We start from the raw sequence: 20114 nt of genomic DNA on the forward strand, positions 1-20114 counted from the left end.
CGGCCACTGCACTCCAGCCTGGGCGACAGAGCGAGACTCCGTCTCAAAAAAAAAAAAAAAAAAAAGAAATTTCACAGCAGCTGCCTCTGGGGACAGGTCAGGGGTGGGTCACAGCCTTATTTTTCACTGAATACCCTTTAGTCCAATGGACATTTCCTTCACACATGCCACTATTAAAAACAGACCCCTGCATCTCACGATGCTCGTCCTGAAAAGTTTTACCCTTTAAGAACCACAGCCATGCCAGGAGCAGTGGCTCACACCTGTAATCCCAGCACTTTGGGAGGTCGAGGCGGGCGGATCACGAGGTCAGGAGATTGAGACCATCCTGGCTAACATGGTGAAACTCTGTCCCTACTAAAAATACAAAAATTAGCCAGGCGTGGTGGCGTGCACCTATAATCCCAGCTACTCAGGAGGCTGAGGCAGAAGAATTGCTTGAACCCAGGAGGCGGAGGTTGTGGTGAGCCGAGATGGCACCATTGCACTACAGCCTGGGTAACAGAGCGAGACTCCATCTCAAAAAAAAGAACCACAGCCACACTAATAAGGAATGAATGAAAGAGGGAACATCACAAAGAAAGAAAAAAGATAATATGGGAATACTGTGAATAACTGGGCACCGGCCAGTTAGACACCCTAGACTAAACAAATTCCCAGAAAGATACAAACTACCAGAACTGACTCACGAAGTATAGAAAATATGAGTAGAACTAGAACAAGTGATTGTATCAGTAACTTTAAACTTCTCTCAAAGAAAAGCCCAGGCCTAGATGGTTTCACCAGTGAATTCATTTAACAAACTGACCCTAGCCACACACAGCAGTGCAAGCCTATAGTCTCAGCTATTTGGGAAGCTGAGGTGGAAGGATTGCTTGAGCCCAGGAGTTCAAGACCAGCCTGAGCAACACAGCAAGACTCTCTCTCTTTAAAAAGGCACCAATTTTTCATAAACTTTCATGAAATATTAGATATTATATTAAATATTATTCAACTCATTACCAGCATTACCTGATACCAAAATCAATGACATCATAAGAAAACTATAGACTAACATGCTCATGAATACAGAAGCAAAAACCTCAACAAAATATCAGCAAACTGAATCCAGCAATGGACAAAAATGATTACACAATAGGATCAAGTAGGATTTATCCCAGGAATGCAAGGATGGTTTCACATCTGATCATCAATTAGTATAATACATCCAATATAAGGAAGGGACAAAAACAAGATCTCAACAGGTGCAGAAAAACCATTTGACAAAATCCAATGCTCTTCATGATTAAAAAAGACCTCAACAAACTAGGAATAGAAGTAAATTTTGTTAACTTGACAAACAGCTTCTGTGAAAAACCTACAGTTAACATCATATTCCGTGATAAAAGCATGAGAATTTTGCCCCCAGTATCAGGAACAAGGCAAGGATGTCCCATTCATGTCCAGTGTACGGGAGATTCCTGCTAGGTCCATAATGCAAAAATATGAAATAAAAGGCATATGATTGGAAAAGAAGTAAAACTATCTCTGTTTGCATACAATATGGCCTTTATAGATACAGTCCTAAGGGCCAGGCACGGTGGCTCATACTTGTAATCTCAGAGCTCTGGGAGGCCAAGGCAGGATTGCTTAAAGCCAGGAGTTCAAGAGTAGCTTGGGCAACATACAAAAATTTTCTTAGTGTAAAAGTTAGCCAGGTGTGGCGGTTCACACCTGTGGTCCCAGCTATTCAGGAGGCTGAGACATCTGGCTGTCCACATACAAGAGGATGACCCTGGGCCCTTCCCTCAGATCACACACAAAAATTAACTCAGAACCAATGACCCAAATGTAAGAGCAAACCTATAAACCTCTTAGGAGAAAACAGAGAAATCTATCTTCATGGCCTTGGGTTAGGTAAAGCCTTCTCGGACATGACACAAAAATAAGCTACAAAAGAAAAAAAAAAAAACAGATAAACTGGACTCATTCAAATCTTAAAATGTGTCACAGGACACCAACAAGAAAGAACAAAGACATTGCCGGGCATGGTGGCTCATGCCTGTAATCCCAGCACTTTGGGAGGCCGAGGTGGGTGGATCACCTGAGGTCAGGAGTTCAAGACCAGCCTGACCAATATGGTGAAACCCCATCTCTACTGAATTACAAACATTAGCCAGGTGTAGTGGTGTGTGTCTGTAGTCCCAGCTACTCGGGAGGCTGAGGCAGGAGAATTGCTTGAACCCAGGAGGCAGAGGTTGCAGTGAGGCAAGATCGCGCCACTGCACTCTAGCCTCGGCGACAGAGCAAGACTCCATCTCAAAAAAAAAACGGGGGGTGGGGGGTGCTGGGCATGGTGACTCATGCCTGTAATCCCAGCACTTTGGGAGGCTGAGGCGGGCAGACTGCCTGAGCTCAGGAGTTCAAGACCAGCCTGGGCAACACGGTGAAAGCCCGTCTCTACTAAAATACAAATAATTAGCTGGGCATGGTAGTGGCGCCTATAATCCCAGCTACTCAGGAGCCTGAGGCAGGAGAATTGCTTGAACCCGGGAGGCAGAGATTGCAGCGAGCCGAGATCACACCATTGCACTCCAGCCTGGGCGACAGAGCAACACTGTGTCTCCAAAGGAAAAGAAAAAAAAGAAAGAAAGAACAAAGACAACCCAAGAGTGGGAGAAACATCGACGAGCTCTGCCAGGTCAGTAATAAAGTGACCACCCGACCAAAACATGGACAGAGGATCTGAGCAGTCATTCTCCAGAGACGATACAGAAATGGGCAACAAGCACCTGCCAAGAGCACCCGCGATCTCACCCACTTCACACCCACTGGGCTCTGATCGACACACGGAAAACTGACCCTACAGTGGCGCCGGGACAGAGGAGTCGGGGCCCTCACGTGCTGCTGGTGAGGAGGGGATGGTGCCGCCGCCCTGGAGAAGAGTCTGGCACCTTCTTCTCATTTCCTGACCCCACAAAGACAATCACAAACCTCAGCGGCCAGGGTCTCCTCCTCCCATGGCTCCGTATGTCCCACTCTTGTCCACAAGGCATAGAGTTTGTATTTTGAAAAATCACAAAGTTGGCCAGGCGTGGTGGCTCAGGCCTGTAATCCCAGCATTTGAGATGCCGAGTCAGGAGGATCACTTGAGGCCAGGAGTTTGACCAGCCTGGCCAACATGGAGAAAACCTGTTTCTACTAAATAAATGAATTAACCGGGCATGGTGGTGCACGCCTGTAATCCCAGCTACTTGGGAGGCTGAGGTAGGAATCACTTGAACCTGGGAGGTTTTTATAAAAATAAAAAATCACAAAATAACAATTGAAGAGGAAAACAAAACTGGCCTTAGGAAGGCGGGTCCAAAGCTGCCACATCTGGGTTGGGACAGGGCCCCGGGAGACGGCGTCTGAGGTCACGGGTACTCACCTCCTGGACTTGCCATCCCCTTGGGCTTTGTGCTCGGCCCTGGCCTTCCTCAGCTCTGCCCTGGCCTCAGCCACCTGCTCCTTCTTCACCTGGATCTGCAGGGAAAGGGTCCAGACAGGGCTGCCCCTCCCTGTCTCACACCAGCCGCTGCGCCCACACCCTCCCACACCCTCCATGCCCACCGCGGCTGGCTCCCCGGCCTGTGCCGAGGCTCCGGGAAGCGGGGAGGGGTCCCTTGAGGGCTGGGCTGGGGGCTCTCCTGGGAGCTGTTACCTTGGTCTGGAGATTCTGCATCGATTTCTCAAACGTGCTGGAGGTCGCTCGCTGATGGTTGCAGAGAATGGCCACGGCTCGGTTGGCTCGGTTGTAGGATAAGATCTTGGCTGCTATGCTGTCCTCGGCTGAGAGGCACGGGCTGTCAGAAGCAGCACCCATGGGGCAGCCGCCCTCCCTGTCTGCCCTGAGTCGGACTTACTCAACGCGCCACACAGCACAGCCCCTTCCACTCACACAGGCACCCGCTGGGATGGGGAAAGCGAGGGCCGAGGGTCAGTGACCCTCCGAGGTGGCCCCGCGTCTTTAACCACAGCAAGGCCTCGGGTGTGGCCACAGCACAGGTAGCACCACCCAGGCCTTCCAAAGCCCTGTAGCAAGAAGGAGGCCCAGCCACCTGGACAGGTGAGTCTGCGGGGCCCTGCCTGTCACAAGTCCCAGCACCTGGTTTCCCTGGCAACATCCCCTCAAGGTACCATGTTGTCTCCATTTTCCAGTCAGGAACGAGATTCAGAGAACGTAAACACTGGCCCCAGACACCTGCTGGAGCGGCCACTCCTTCACGCCCCTCCTGCACAGCCCACCCAGCTCTGGAAGTGCGTCCGCAAGGGGCCCAGCACCTTCGTTTCCTCTCCCAGGCCCAGCCTCGGCCCCTACGTCCTCACCCAGAATCTCCTGCCTCCCTCGGTGGAGGGAGCATCTCTGCTGGGGCTCTCACCTGGATGCCAGCTAGCTCCTTCACATCCCACAGCCCAACGCTGCCCCAGCTCACAGGGGTGTCCCCAGGGCAGCACAGCACCGGCCTCTGAGGCCCATGGGTGCCCACAAAACACAGGCCGAGTGTCAGTGCCCCTGAGTGCCCGGACTCGGTGCCTCCTCCAGGAAGCCCTGCTTGGGGAATGCGGAGGGCACCGGGGTGGGAGGCACCCTCTGGACGAGTCTGTGCGTCTGATCTGCCCGGACATCACAGAGCAGCCCGGACATCACCACGGAGCAGCCCGGACATCACGGAGCAGGGGCAGCGCCAAGGGCAGAGGGAGGAGAGGCCCTCGCCGAGCTTGGACGGCCTCCCCAGGTTGATGGCAGGGGACTAAGAGCAGAAGCTCTAAGCTCTAAGAGCAGAAGCTGAGGCAGGGGCTGCGGACAGAGGCCCAGAGGTCAGGGTGCTCAGACAGCTGAGGGCGGGAGGGGCAGAACCACCGGAAAGTGCAGAGGCCTCCTGGGCCTTCAAGAAAGAACCCTGAGGAGGAGCTGAGGAACAACCGCCTCAGCAGCAGGGGCTCCCCGCAGGGAGCACATGGCTGGGATGCCTGGGGTCCCGAGGGCCAGCACTTCCCTCCTCCTCCCCAGGACTCCGGCCACCGAGGCCGCCAAGCAGCCAGCCCACAGCCTCAGCCCATTTCCCAAAGAAGCGGCCCCACCCCGAGGCTCACTCAACAAGGGCCAGCAGGGGAGCCCTGCCTGGGGTAGGGGCCACGCTCCCCGGCGTGAGTGTGGGTGTGGGGCCTGCTCACCACGTGTCAGGGCCCGCAGCTGCTCCTGCAGAGTCACGGAGGCGTTGTAGGTCCGGAACACCTTGGCCGTCAGCCCGTCCATCAGCTCGTGGAGGTGTTTGTTCAGGCTGGTCGTCTGGGGAGGAAATGGTCTCTGTAATTACGTGGTTTTGTGGGGCCGTCCCAGCCTCCCACGGAAAGGAAAGGGCATTTCAGCCGTCGGGTCAGGCCAAACCCTGGGCCTTGCTATGAGAGATGGAGCCAGACTCAGCAGCCACACCCTCTCGCCGGGTCCTGCCACCGCCCACTGCTGAGGAAACACGAGCCGGCTTACGGTGAGCCTGTCGAAGAGGTCGTCCTGGGGGTCCTTGTTCTTCATAAAGAGCTGTAAGTTCTTGTACACCTGAAGGAGAAAGAAGGAATTTCAGAGGACAGAAGAAACCCGAATCAAGGAAGGGCATGAAGGGCATCTATGCAGAGCCTGGAAGCCCACGGGAGGCTTCCCTGAGGAAGGTGGCCCGAGCAGCATCACTGTCACCTGTCGGCATCCTCCCCCGACACGGCCCCTGCCCTCCAATGCGGCCGTCACCGCTAACACAAGTACGGGCGGCGTGCTCAGGAGGTGGGTGCAACTCCTGCCCTGCGGTTAGTTCCCCTGGGTGACCGCGGCAGGTGGCCCAGAGTCCCCAGCTCCTTCTTCCATCCATGCCGGATTTCCACCAGGTGACCCCACACCCTCGTAATGTGGGACACTCATCGGACATCACAGGACCTCAGGACCTTTGGGGTACCCGTGTCCTACCTCCCTCCACCAGTCCCTTTGGGGAGAGGACACTCAATCCCTTCTGACGAGACCAACTCTGCTCCGAGGAAACACCAGCCTGCGCCTGCACCTGCCTGCCCTCCCCTTGGTTTCACCTGCTGGTCCCCCCTGAGCGCTGAGCATCGGCTCCAGCGCGGAGGTTGCTGTGGCGTCTGCACTGCTCTCTCCAGCACCGGCATGGCAGCCCTCCCTCACCAGACACAGGCAGGAGGCCCCACACCCCCAGCCGACCCCCTTACCATCCTTGTACCACAGCTGATGAACCCCATTCGACAAACCCACAGGCACCGGGACACGGCGGGAAGCCCCGGCCCACAGCTCCCGACTTCCGGCTTCTTCCCTCATCCTCCTCCACACGTTTGGTTTCATACCGCTGATCCTGACGAGGCTTTACGTCCCGCCTTTTCTTTAGGCCGCACGCATTCCATTACCGAGTGCTCCCCTCAACAGCACTGTAAATGGCTGGCTAGTCCCGTCTGGACGGAGTGCGACTCCGCGTCCAGGCCTGCACCGCGGCCGACGCTTCACCGTGGCAGGGGCACTGCAGTGAGCGCCCCCTCGCCTCTTCCTTCTGTGTGTTGGCTTTTGTCTCCTACCTCCAATCAACTCATCCCTTAGGACTGACTTCCCGACCAGACTGCCTGAGGCCTGGCCCTGCCAGGGACTCCTGTTTCTCTGCTGCCATTTCTGTTTTTGAACGGCTCCACCCCATCCCATAGTGGGGTCACATTACTTTTTTGTTGTTGTTTAATTTTTGGAGACTAGGTCTGGCTCTGTCACCTGGGCTGGCGTGCAGTGGCACGATCATAGCTCACTGCAGTCTCCAACTCCTGGGCTCCAGCAGTCCTCTCACCTAGCCCTCCCAAGGTGTCTGGACTACAGGCATGGGCCTTGCGCCCGGCCTGAGTCACATTTGTGCTTTTGAGGTGCAGGGAGGTCGTGCGTGGATCTGTCCAACGTCACTGCGATGTGGTACCCACCCAGAGAGGGGATAGCATCACTCTTCAGGACAGCCATTCAAAGGTGAGGATGCTCCCCAAATTCCAATCTTGCTTCAAGCCAGTCTGGAGACCAGAGATTTACCCAGCCCTTCCCGACCGCACTCATTCCTCTGGGCATCGATGCTAGTGGAGCGAGGGGCTGTGGGGGTGGTGGGCAGCCACAGGCTTAAGTCCCGCCCATAGCCCCTGCAGCAGAGGAAAGCGGGCATGGTGGCAGCCCCTCTCAGGTGCACTGGCGTGAAAAGTGTCCCCCAAATTCGTGTCCTCACCAGAACCTCAGAATGTACCTTTTTTTATTTTTTTAAGACAGGGTCTCGGCCAACCGCAGTGGCTCACGCCTGTAATCCCAGCACTTTGGGAGGTTAAGACGGGTGGATCACAAGGTCAAGAGTTCAACACCAGCCTGGCCAACATGGTGAAATCCTGTCTCTACTAAGAATACAAAAATTAGCCAAGCATGGTGGCGGCGCCTGTAGTCCCAGTTACTCGGGCAGGAGAATCGCTTTAACCCAGGAGGTGGAGGTTGCAGTGAGCTGAGATCACACCACTGCACTCTAGCCTGGGCAACAGCACAAGACTCTGTCTCAAAAAAAAAAAAAAAAAGACAGGGTCTCATTTTGTCACCCAGGCAGGAGTGCAGTGGAGTGATCAAGGCTCACCACAGCCTCAACCTCCCAGGCTCAAGCAATCCTCCCCCACCTCAGCCTCTGGAGTAACTGGGACCACAAGCATGCACCATCACGCGCAGCTAATTTTTACTTATTTATTTTGAGACAGAGTCTTGCTGTCGCCCAGGCTGGAGTGCAATGGCACGATCTCAGTTCACTGCAAGCTCTGCCTCCCAGGTTCACGCTATTCTCCTGCCTCAGCCTCCCGAGCAGTTGGGACTACAGGCTCCCGACACCACGCCCGGCTAATTTATTGTATTTTTAGTAGAGACAGGGTTTCACCATGTTGACCAGGAGGGTCTCGATCTCCTGACCTTGTGATCCGCCCACCTCGGCCTCCCAAAGTGCTGGGATTACCGGCGTGAGCCACCGAGCCCGGCTGTTTTTTTAATTATTATTTTAGAGACAGGGTCTCATTATGTTGCCCAGGTGGTCTCAAACTCCTGGGCTCAAGTGATCCTCCCCCCTCAGCCTCCCACAGCACTGGAATTACAGGAGTGCACACCATGCCAGGCCAGAACGTGACCTTATTTAAAAATAGAGTCTTCAGAGACTGTTACGACGAACACATAGAAAGAGTGGGGTGGGCCCTAACTCCCATACGACAGCGTCCTTGTGAGAAGACACAGAGGCAGAGATGCAGCGAGAGGCAGCCTCAGAGCAAGCACACCCAGGATCCGCGGTCCCACCGGACGCTGGGAAGGCAGGAGGATCCTCCCCGAGTGTGGGTAGAGTGCGGCTCTGCCGGCACCTTGACTCGAACTCTGGCCCCCAGGACTGAGCGACAATAAATGTCTGTCGTTAAACCACTGGGTCTGCACTGTGTTCCTCCAGCAGCCCTGGGAGATGCTCCAGCCGGGGGGCAGGAGCCAAAGCTGGTGTGACAGAGGCACCCTGCTCAGCCCCCGACCAGCTCCCTTGTGACCCCTTGGGTCTACCATGGGGCATAGCCTCTCCTTCACCCTCACCCTCATCAGCCCCAGCACAGCGGGCCTCACCCAGCAGACAGGACGTGGCAAATGGGCCACAGACCCCACGGCAGCTCTGGCACGACCCCAAAGACATCCAGAGCAAATACGTGTCACGTAGGGAGGAGCAGCCGGACGCGAGGGCACTTACAGGCTTCTCCACCGGGACTCTGTTGTAGTAGCGGATGGAGTCCTTCCCCAGGAAGTCAAATTCCACCACGTGCTGGCAGCCGTCGGCCTCCGGGTGCAGCTGGACGTGCTCCACGCGGAGAGAACAGCAGCCCACGGTGTCTGCCGCCTCACCGTCCTCCTTCTCATTTCCCGCTCTCAGCGCCAGCTATTAGGTGGGGAACAAAGTGGGTGGTGCATGCACATGCACACCACACACATGCACGCCACACACATGCACGCCACACGCATTCACGCCACACACAGGCACGCCACACACAGGCACGCCACACACAGGCACGCCACACACATGCACGCCACACACAGGCACGCCACACAGACACGCCACACACATGCACGCCACACACATGCACACCACACAGACACGCCACACAGACACGCCACACACACGTGCACATACACCACACAATGCACATGCACACCCTACACACATTCACACCCACACACGTGCACACGCACACACACCCCCATCAGACTGCAGTTCCACCCCACACACAGGCCCACATCGCCACACTGTGCCATCCAACTGGGTGTCCTCGCCAGGAGAGCCAGGATGAGGAGCCCCAGGAGGCGAGAAGGCCGCGTACCTTATCGATGAAATACAGGGCCACCGCCCGCTGTCTCGTCTTCATTTCCTGAGACTTCCAATCAGCCCGGTACTGGGAGCGGATCTCGTCCACAAATCCCCGCAGGCGTCGAGCTGTTTCAAACTTCTGCCAAGCTTTCTCCCCCTAAATGAAAAAAATAACAGGAAAGAAAACATTCGTATTCCTGTTAAATAACGGAGGAGGCTGTCAACTCTCCCTGCCCCAAACCTCGTGCTTCTCCACTCGATGGTGGAGTGGTCAGGGGCTGGGGCAGCAAATCCAGCCGGGTGATGCTGGCAGTGGGCACCCACGTCCACTCCTGGCTTTGGGGTTTGTGGCTGCTGGCACAGCATGACCTCAGCGCGGGCTGGCCGACTCCCAGCCCATCTCAGAAGCCTCTGCCAGTGCCCGGCTTACACACCTCCCTGCCAGCGTCCTAAGGGAGACCTCCCGGGGAGGAAACGCCCCGCTGAGCCCTGCGCTCACCTTCAGCTTCGAGCAAGGGTTCAGCATGACGTACTTGATGGAGTTCTGAATGCTCTCGGTCCACGCTGCCAGCCACATGACAGTGTTATCGGAGCGCACCTCCTTCCACTGGTGCCCCGCTGGTGGCTTGGGGATCTTCGAGTCCCTGCAGCAGAACAATGACACAAACATAACTTGGAGACCTTATTCTCTGGAATGCAAGCAAAAGGAGCTGCTCTGCTCAACCATCCCACTTGGTGGCCATGGTAGTGGCATGGCTCCTGACCGAGTCTGGCATCAGAGGTGGCCTGCCTGGCAGCTCAGACAAAAGCAGCCGCTCAATCTGCGCTCTGCACACACAGGAAGGCCACGGTGCACCAGGAGGCTGGGCGGCCACCCAAGCAAGGGATCGCTCTGTTCAAACCTCTCAGCACCAACTGGGATGAAGAGTGCCCTGCTCCACACAGCCTGGCCACTGGAGGTCCTGCAGGCAGGGTCCCTACTCCACACTGTGGTCACACGGTACAACAGGCGGCCCAGCAGTCCCCTCTCCACCACTTGGAATGTCCCTCCAACAAGTTCAAAACACCTAATGCTACTGGGCCGTCCAGATGGTGTGGGATATGAAAACCACACCGGGGTGTCCTTGGCAGGAGAAAGTCTCAGCCACAGCAAGGCGAGGACTTCTGACCCCGTGGTAAGCATCCTGGGAGGGCCGCCCTTGCCCGGCCACACCCACAGGCTGAGCTCCACAGGAATGGTGTGGGGGTCACCAGCCACACGTTTCTCAGTGTGCCTCCCTCTCCCAGGAGGTGAAGAAAAGCCAGACTCACCCAGGTGGCAGGGATCCAGCACCTGCCTGCTGCCCGCCCGGCCACGTACCTGCTGCAGTTGATGACCACATCCTCCGGCATGACCCTCCTCTTCAACATCCCCATCTTGGGATGGTCGCCACGGCCACGGAACAAGCCGGGCGGCTCAGTCTTGAAATTGCCTATTTTTTCTCGGTGACCATCTAAAATACAGTAGCCGAACTCTTGCTGAAGTTTTTCGGCCTCTTCTTTTAGCTTCTGAGTTAATAAAACAGTCAGTAGACATTAGCAGTGAAGAGAAGAGGATAGGCCTCAGTCCCTTGTTGCTCACCTGGGACCACCCTGCTCTGGCTAACTCAGCTGGGCCCTCAAAGCCCTTCACAATCCATGGAGGTCGCAGGGGCAAGGGACAGTGCAGGTGGGCACACAGGGGGCACCAGGAGCCATGGCCCAACCACCCCATGGTCTGGACTCCCCGGCCCCTGCGCAGGCTTCGGCTGTTTTAGGCCTGAGCAGTAAAGCCAGGGGGAGGGAGCGTGGCTGCCCGCCATGGAGGAGGAGGGCTAAGGGAATCCCTGAGAAGGCCACATGGAGATCACAGCACGGCAGGCTCCTGTTAGATGTAGGGAGACGCATGGCACAGAACAGCCAGAAGCCGACTGGCCTGCACAAGCCCCGCCCCCAGCCCACAACCCGTCTGGGAACCCACCCTTTACCAATGATGGTAAATCACTCATCCATTTCAAACTGGGTTTACTCTCAAATGTGCTCTGGGGAAGCGGAACGACACTTCAGCACACGCAGGGGCACTAAGGCTGCCGAGCCAAGAGCAGCTTTGTGAGAAGGGGCTTTCTAAGGCCACAGGCCTTTCTCAGCCTTCGGGCCAGGCTGGCCTCTCATTCCCAGGGGCCACTTTGGGTCACACAACGCTCGAGTCAGCCCAACCTGCTTCTCCTCCTTGGTCAGCACTTTCCGGGCTGCGGCCTTGTCCAAAAAGTATCTGTGGATCTCCGTGAAGTCACACTTGTCCAGGCTCTTGATGACTTCTCTCTCTTCCACTGTCATTTCCTGCACAAACCACAGACACGCACTCACCATGTCTGACGGAGGCGTGCATGCAACGGGCAGAACCTGTGCAGGCCTGTGGTCCCGTGAACAGAGCCTCTCCCCGCAGACCCCACAGTTAGAGCTGGGTCTGTTGTTGCAGGGGTGGAGTGGGGTGGAGCAGCCGAGGGCACAGTTCTCCAAAAGCAACTTCACAACAAGTCAGGAGTAAAACTGGCTAAAACCTTTGACTCAGTAATTCCACTTTGAGATCCATCCTAAGTAAACTCTCCAGTATGAAAACGAGCATGACGATGGCACTAAGGGCAACAGCAGAAACGCCATGACCGGACAGAGCCGGATAAACGATGGGGAGCTCATTTGGTGAACGTGATGGGATTCAGGAGGCCAAAGTCTCAGTCCATACGTGCTGCTGCAACGAAATCCCGGGGACAGGTCAGTGATAAACCACAGTCACAGCTCTGGGGGCTGGAAGGCTGGGATCAGGGCCCCGGCATTTGATGTCTGTGGAGGACCCAGTCCCTGCTTCTGAGAGGGTGCCCTGAAGGCTGTCCTCACGCAGTGGAGGGGGGACAGAAGGACAGAAGGGGCCCAGCTAATTCCACCCAGCCCTGCCCTAAGGCCCTAAATTAATCCTAAGGGCTGCAGCAAGGCAGTGTCCTCACAGCCCAATCAGCTCCTGAAGGCCCTACCTCTGTCCTGTGGCGCTGGGGATTCAGTTTCAAGGTGAATTTTGGAAACCACAGAAGAAAACAGTTTGATGATGATCTACCCGTGTGGAGACTAAGCAGGATAAAATACGGAGTGGGGAAAACATTACATGCACACTGATCACACTCACACGAAAACTAGTGCCCAGGAGAAGCCAGGACACGGGAACAGGAGACGCTGACCTGAGGGAGAGCCGCAGGTCACAGGCAACTGTTTCTCCTCTCATTTCCTACACGACAAAAACTCTGTACAGCCCATGGCCAAAAGCCCAGGCTTGAGGGCACCAGCTTACGGTCCCAGTCCAGGCTCGGCCACTCAGGCGTGTGAGACCTCAGGAGCTGCTGCTAAACCGTGTCTCACTGTGGGATGGGGACGACCCGCCTCTGCCGAGGAGCTCAGGTACGACACCATCTGTGCCGGACAGAGCCCTGCTCAGCCACAACCGCAGGCTCAGGTCTGTCCCTGTGTCTCCTGGGGCCCTCGGATCTACCGTCTGTGCCCGGACGGAGCCCTGCTCGGCCACAACCACGGGCTCAGGGTCTGTCCCTGTGTCTCCCAGGGCCCTCAGATCTACCGCCCATTCCAGTTCTGCGGCCTTGCGACACTGCCTCCCTTCCTAGCTCTGCTAGTGACTAGAAGTGCTGACCGGGAGGGGAGTGAGGACACCGGGCAGCTGGCGCCACCTCACCAAGCTGTGGTGACAGGCAGAGGGGTGGCATCAGGACAGAGGAAGAGGGTCCAGAAGCAGAGCCCACACAGGGCACGAGGAAGCACAGGCTCCAGCAGCTGGCTCGGGGCAGTCAGACACCCACATGCAAAGCACGAGCCTCGGCCTCTACCCCACACAGTAACCAAAATTAACTGAGTTCCACCTAAACTAAGCCGACCTCAATGGAAACCTAAAACCAAGACTTCTGGGAAAAACATAGGAGGAAATCTTTGTGCTGCTGAATTAAGCATATTTCTTAGACAAAACAACAAAAGCACAACCTGTGACAAAACATGATACACGGGACCTAGTCAGTATTCCAAACTCCTGACCTTCCAAAGACATTGTTAAGAAAATGCAAATATAAACTACAAACACCACGAAAAAGTTTTACAAATCCTATTTCTGATAATGGACTTAAAACAGGACACAAAAGTACTCACCATAAAAGAGGCTGATAAACTCAATAACTAAGTTAACATTTTCTGCTTGGAGACCTCACTGAGAAACGAAAAGGCAAAGTCTGGGAGATGATATCACAGCACGTGCAACTGGCAAAGAAGCTGTATCCAGAATGCATTTTCAGAACTCCGATAAATTAGCGAGGAATATGCAAGCAACTCAATTTTTTAAACAGACAGAAGTTCACAAATGAAAATACTGAAATGACACATCGGTACACCAAAAGATGCTTAATATCACTTCTCATTAGGGAAACGCAAACCATACCCACAGTGAGGTGTCACCTCGTGCCCACTAGAGAGGCGCCTCACACCCGTGGCAGGCTGTGGACAGTTCAGCCTGGCGTTTCCAGTAAGCTGGACACACATGTAGCCCGTGACCCAACAACTTCATCCCTAAGTCCTGTGGGAATGTTCGTGGCAGCTTTACACACGCAAAGGCCAAAAACAGGAATTAATCAAACACCCACGAACAGGGAAATGGACTAGCACGAGTCACACGACGCACGAAACGGGACCCGGCCAGAGCCAGGCAGAAGCCGTGGGACAGCAAGTCAGGGGCGAGTCTTGCAGGTGTGGTGCCGACAGAAACCCCGCAGGGCACAAAGCCCAGGGCACACACATGAAACCAGTCAGGCCATGGGCGAAGGGCAGTCACCTTGAAAATGAGCAAGGAAAAAACCTTGAGGGAGCACCCTCCCCTCCAAAGAGCTTCTCACCAAACCTGTCTTCCCGGGGGCTGGGAAATGGCAGTGGCCTCCTCCACTCTCCCTCTTACATGCCAGACCCCTGTCCTTTCAGCGGTCCATGGAGTCAGGCTACCGCCAATCCGGCTCCACACCCACGGCCTGCCTGAGAAGGGAAAGGTCTGAGGTGCACTAGGCCGGGCACGCTGGCACCGCCTATGGTCCCAGCTACTCAGGAGGCCGAGACAGGAGGATGGCTTGAGCCCAGGAGCTCGAAGCGAGTGGCCACGCAGCGGCACCGGGAACTTGCAAAGGGCGTCCAGAGGCAGCACTGCAGAACCTCAGGGGCCTGGCCAGCCAGGTCCAGGACAGCTGTGGCGGCCGCCCAGGGTACCTACCTTTCGCCAGTCATTAAAGAAGTTCTTCCGGAAAACCTCCTTTGTCGTGTATTCATGATCCAACATCCTCCCATAAAAAGTGGCAACCTCCTCCGCTTTCACACTCAACCTCATGGGCTTTCCTGCAGGCATCAAAAGACACATCACATGAGAGACTGGCCACAGGCTTGGCCTCCAGCTGACATGACTCCATTGCTTTAAACCACGCTTTCGTGCGTACTACGCCAAGAGCAAGAAGCTAGGCCTTATTCCGTAAGTTCAGCAGCATGTTCTACATGACAAACGACAGTCACCCTGCGTGGAGGTGATGACCACAGTGATCTTGGAGTGGGTGGTGAAAACGCTGCAGATTTCGGTGCTACTGATTTCTTCTCCTTTAGCACTTTACTTTGCTACTACATTTATATTACATGAAAATGGAACATGTACAATTTTGAAACACACCAATCTCTACAAAATTACGGAAGCAAAATAAAAGTTAACGCTTCAAAGCAGAAAACGGAATAACTGTAAGTGTAACCTTGTAAAACTCTGCCAGCCTCTGTCCCACCAGGCCCTGCGTTTTCTTCTAAGATCGGTATGGTTTAGAGATGCAGGGGGTGAGCTGGGGCCAGGTGAGCAGAGCGAGAGGCTCCTGGTGGGAACGAGGGTGTTCACCAGGAATTCTTCCAACTGCGTGTCTGAAAAGTTTTCATAAGAAAATTTTAGAGAAATAAAGGCATAATCATTTGGTAACAAGGAAGAAGGTATTCCTGATAACTAGCCTCTCAGGACAGAGGACGAGAGGCCCAGAGGCCAGCAGCACGGGCCCGAGGGGCTCAGTTCCCACTGCCCCTCTGTGGAGGCTCGGCCCCACTGGGCCCCATGTGACACCACTGCTCCCCCGACTGCCTGCCATGGCCCTGCACGGGTAGTCCTCGCCCGCCACATCCCTCCTGGCCAGGGAGGTCCTGCAGGGCCGCTCTGGGGCAGGCGAGGCGGCCGCTACACTGGGCCAGGGGCACAGCGCGAGACGCTCAGTAAGGCCCCGTGGCCTCCTGTGGGCAGCCCCCACAGACACAGCTAGAACCTCTGTCCCTGTGGAATCTCCAGTCCAGCTTCGGAGAAACAGGCTTTGAACCAAAAATGGCATCAAAGCAGCTCAGCGAACTCAGGTGTGCCTGTGACCCGGCAGGGGGCCCACGGGAGGGCTGGCGGGAGGGGCACAGCACGGCGTGGGGGCCCGCCCTGGGGGAGAAGAGGTTTGCTTTTCTTAGAAGGATGCCTTCTAGCAGAGATGAAGAAAATGGGCTGAAGCAGCTAAAATCAGCAGCACAAGAGCCAAGCCGAAGCTCCTCGGCCCTGGGGCAGACAGCAGGGCTCAAGGGCAGGAGGGGTGGGTCCTGCACTGGGCCCTGCTGACCCAGAGCCCCCGGGGTCCTGCCTCTGAGGGTGGCTCAGCGCTCATGTGGATCACAAGCTCCGCTTCTTGCTGAGAATCACAAGCTGGGATCAAGTGACCATTCTGTGATCCACAGGCGTACACGCAGTGCACATACTGTGTATACTCAGAACACACAGGGAACACAGTGGTGCAAGGGAGGGAGGGAGGGAGGGAGGGTGGGCCTTGCCCAGAGGGTCCTGGACACAACAGGCACAGCCAGTGCAGGCTCAGCAGGAAAGGCAGGGACAGGAGCCCCTGAGCTGCTCCCCTCCAAGCACGGGTCAGTCGGTCAGCAGCCCCCACGCATCACTTGCAAGAAGAGGGCACGGAGCGCTCATAGCCAGAAGCCTGCAGCGGGGCTGAGGGAGCCAGCCAGATGCCCACTGGGAGCCCATGCCCAGGGAGCCAAGCACAGGCCGGGGAGGAGCCGCTCCCTGCATCCTCACCGTCATAGAAGAAACACACTCCATTGGGAAGGGGCTCGTATGGGGGTGCGAAGTACGGGCCCTTGTGCTCCAGCTGTCTCCACTTCACCCCGTCTTCGCGCTTCTCCTCCTCCCACCTAAAGATGGAGACAGCACGTGTCACTCTCCTGAGCCAGGCCCAGTGTGAGCCTCTTCCCCCCTCCCGTGGTGGCTCCTCCCTGTGGCTCCCAGCAGGGGGGCCGTGTGGCCTCCACCTCACGGGGGGGGGGGGGGGGGGGAAACAAGGCCTGCAGAGGGAGGCAACCCCCCCTGACCTGAGCCCCGTGCCTGAGCACCCGCCTGTGCCCCACCCACAGCGGCCCGTGCGCTGCTGACCTCAGCCCCCTGCCTGTGCACCTGCCTGTGCCCCACCCACAGCGGCCCGTGCGCTGCTGAGTCACGGATCCCACCAAGCCCGGCTAAGCGGGGAAGGGCAAGGCAACGTGCCTCTCCCAGGCTCTAGGGCCTCTCCCCAGATGGGTCCCTTCAGAGCCGCTCTAGAATCCTCCGGAACCTCTCCATGGGACCTCTCCATGGGACCGTTTCATTAGCTAAATAAAGGACCTGGCTGCTTACGAGACAGCCCTGCCTCCCAGGAGCTGGGTGGAGGGGGCCAGCAGCGCAGCCAGTGGAGAGGCACCACAGCAGGACGCAGGACCGCCACCCACAGAGGATCGGGCAGGGTGGAGGAGGCCGGGCAGGGAGGGGAGGCCCTGAAGCCAGAAGCCTCAGGGGTTTTCAGGGAAGGGTTCCTGTCCGGCGTGGGGGAGGGCTTGCAACGCACTAACACAATGAGGCTCCACAGGGCTCCCTGCCAAGGTCCCCCTCCCCAGGGCATCCCGGCCTGGCAAGCTCAGCTCTGGAGGTTGGGGGCAGAGGACGGGGACACAGCCAGCATGGTGGCTACAGCCTATCCTAACTCTCCAGGCCAGTCATTGTCTATCCATTGAGGCTCCAGCCAAGCCCAAGCCCAAGCCCGCCCTAAGCCAGCCCTGAGCCAGCACTGCCTCGTAGAAAGGGCTCAACTGAACCTAGACACTGAGAGGGGCCTGGGAGGAGAGGAGCGAGACGGGGCATGGCTGGCAGGCAGTGGGCAGGCTCAGTCAGCAGGGCTGAGGAAAGAGCGAGCCCAGCATCTAGGATGGCCAGTGCAAAGGCCTCAGTGGGAGAGGCTTTGGTGGGAGGGTGGGAGCGCCATTAGGATGGGGGAGAGTGAGATGGACACACCTTCTGAGCCTCCCCCAGACGCATAAGGACAGAAGGTTCCAGATCACACCCCCACCTGCCAGAGCCAGGAGACCCGCACGTGACCCCAGCCAGGTAGTGCTGTCAGGGGCCTGGTGGGCCTGTTCGGCTGGGATGAGTGTCCTCAGAGCAACAGGAAGTCTCTGAAGGGTCTGAGAGAGGAAAGCATTTCTGACATTTCTGAAAGGGCCTTTCTGGCTGTCTCTGCAGAGGAGGGAATGGGCAGGGTTAGAAGAGCCAGAGGCAGAGGTGATAAAGTAGGGAGAAGTTAACCGGCTCAAGAACCTTCGAGGGTGGATCCCAGCACTTTGGGAGGCTGAGGCAGGCTCAGGAGCTCAAGGCCAGCCTGGCCAACATGGTGAAAGTACAAAAAGCTAGCTGGCAGATACTGCAGGCAGCTGGAGTCTGGGGGAAGAGTCGGGGGAAGGGGGGTTCTGCTGACTCTGCAGAGCTTTTCCATGTCAGGTGAGACCAGCCTCACCTTTCTTACAGGTTTTAGGAGTTCAAGAGAGCCCAGCAGCCCTAATACAGCATGTCTAGGGTGGGGCTGATAGGAGGCGGCATCGCTAAGTACCCTGAAGAATGAAACCTAGACCTCGCCCTCTTAACCTAGACAACGCCTTCTTAGAGAATCAGGGTGTGAGAAAATGTGAAACCACAGGTATCTCAGAACTGACTGATAGGAGCCGGGCGTGGTGGCTCAAGCCTGTGATCCCAGCACTTTGGGAGGTTGAGGTCGGTGGATCACTTGAGGCTAGGAGTTCGAGATCTGCATGGCTAACATGGCGAAACTCCATCTCCACTAAAAATACAAAAATTAGCTAGGTGTGGTGGCTGGTGCCTGTAATCCTAGCTACTCAGGAGGCTGAGGCAGGAGAATCACTTGAACCCAGGAGGTAGAGGTTGCAGTGAGCTGAAATTGCACCACTGCACTCCAGCCTGGGTGACAGGGCAAGTCTCAAGAAATAATAATAATCATAATAAAAATAAAGAACTGACTGACAGTAACACAAAGCCTCTAGGGTAATCACACCATCAGTCTCATTTCACAGATGAAGACACTGAGTTGAAATAACTTGCAGGCCAGCAGCCAGGCAGGGCTGCAGTGCTGGGTGTGCTCAAGCCCAACTGAGCGTTGCACGTTGTGCACGTTGTAGTGACATTCTTTCACCCCTGCAGAGACCCGCGTACCAAGCACCACCATCAGACGCAAGCTGGCTTTCAAAGGGAGACCTTGCTCCAAACCCACCTTTCCACCTAGGTGACTGCAGCCCAGCAGCACTTTTTGGAAAGCACCTACCTGCCTGTGCACCTTCGGAGAGATGCGCCTCAGTGTAGGGCCCACAGCCAGCCCCAGCTCCAGGGCAGGCCAGAACTCCCTCCTCCCAAGACGCCCTCCCCCATCTGGGCTCTCTTGGGTCCCAAGATCCTGGAGGCAGACAGGACATTTCTGCGGCATGGCCTTGGGCAGCTGTGCAGGCCCTCAGCTGTGAACGGATATGGTGACAGCGCACCACCAGGCCAAAGACACACACCACGCTGGAAGCACCAAGTGAATGACGGTGAACCCACTAGCGGAAACTCCTGCAGGATCTCCACGCACCAGTGAGGCTGTCAACTCTCCAGCTCTTCCGAAACCTCCAGCATTTCGTGCGCAGAGACCCAACCCCATGCGGCTACCCCAGGCCCAGTATGCGCCGGCAGGGCTTCTCACTCACATGTCCCCCAGGAAAGCGCCTGGGACCACGAACGGCCACCAGGGCCACTGGATCCACGCGGCGTGTGCCTGGTGATGCAGATACGACAGTGAGTGCCCGCGGTCATGCAGAATCGTCCTGGAGACAACCCGGGAACCGACTCCAGGAAAGGGCGGGTCTCAGAAGACCAGGCACAGCAACAGAAGCTTTTTATAAAGTACCTAACCAAACCCTACAGTGCTGAGGCCCAGGCACAGCTACACAAATGATGAAACCGCAAGCCAAAAAAAGGGGGGAGATTTCCCCAAACAGGGTTGGTGGGCTGGTGCCTGGGGAAGGAGGGGTGACGTCACGGGGGGCCTGCACACCCCGGGCAGGAGGCGGGCCGCTCACACCGCGGCAGGCATGCTCTCCCGGCCCGACTTTTGGGAAAACCGGAAGCAGGGCAAGGCCGTCCCACGAGGCCTGTCACTCCCCTTTCTGGACCTAACCCAGCCCGGTGCTCAGGGCCCTCGCCGCCTGCTCAATGGGCCGCCTTACCTGGTTCCACTGCCCTTCTGCGTCCTG

The 20114-nt window shown here is 56.5% G+C and overlaps 1 protein-coding gene across 4 annotated transcripts in view; it reads right to left on the bottom strand.

Moving 5' to 3' along the window:
• The window catches only part of TOP1MT (topoisomerase (DNA) I, mitochondrial), a 53401-nt gene that overhangs the window by 3089 nt on the left and 30198 nt on the right, over nt 1-20114 (bottom strand). For 3 of the 4 annotated variants that reach the window (XM_011975643.1, XM_011975640.1, XM_011975644.1), the window contains 11 exons: nt 16588-16703; nt 14719-14840; nt 11634-11756; nt 10759-10946; nt 9898-10042; nt 9412-9555; nt 8787-8972; nt 5510-5578; nt 5197-5311; nt 3683-3810; nt 3410-3504 (listed from right to left, as the gene is read on the bottom strand). In XM_011975643.1, the coding sequence (XP_011831033.1) occupies nt 3410-3504; nt 3683-3810; nt 5197-5311; nt 5510-5578; nt 8787-8972; nt 9412-9555; nt 9898-10042; nt 10759-10946; nt 11634-11756; nt 14719-14832 (1307 nt within the window). In that variant the 5' untranslated portion in view covers nt 14833-14840; nt 16588-16703. Of the gene's footprint in view, nt 1-3409; nt 3505-3682; nt 3811-5196; nt 5312-5509; nt 5579-8786; nt 8973-9411; nt 9556-9897; nt 10043-10758; nt 10947-11633; nt 11757-14718; nt 14841-16587; nt 16704-20087; nt 20109-20114 lie in introns of those variants that run through there. The other variant, XM_011975641.1, reaches the window with a different exon arrangement.

The sequence above is a fragment of the Mandrillus leucophaeus genome, unplaced genomic scaffold (assembly GCF_000951045.1).
Source record: "Mandrillus leucophaeus isolate KB7577 unplaced genomic scaffold, Mleu.le_1.0 Scaffold158, whole genome shotgun sequence".
Taxonomy (NCBI): Eukaryota; Metazoa; Chordata; class Mammalia; order Primates; family Cercopithecidae; genus Mandrillus; species Mandrillus leucophaeus.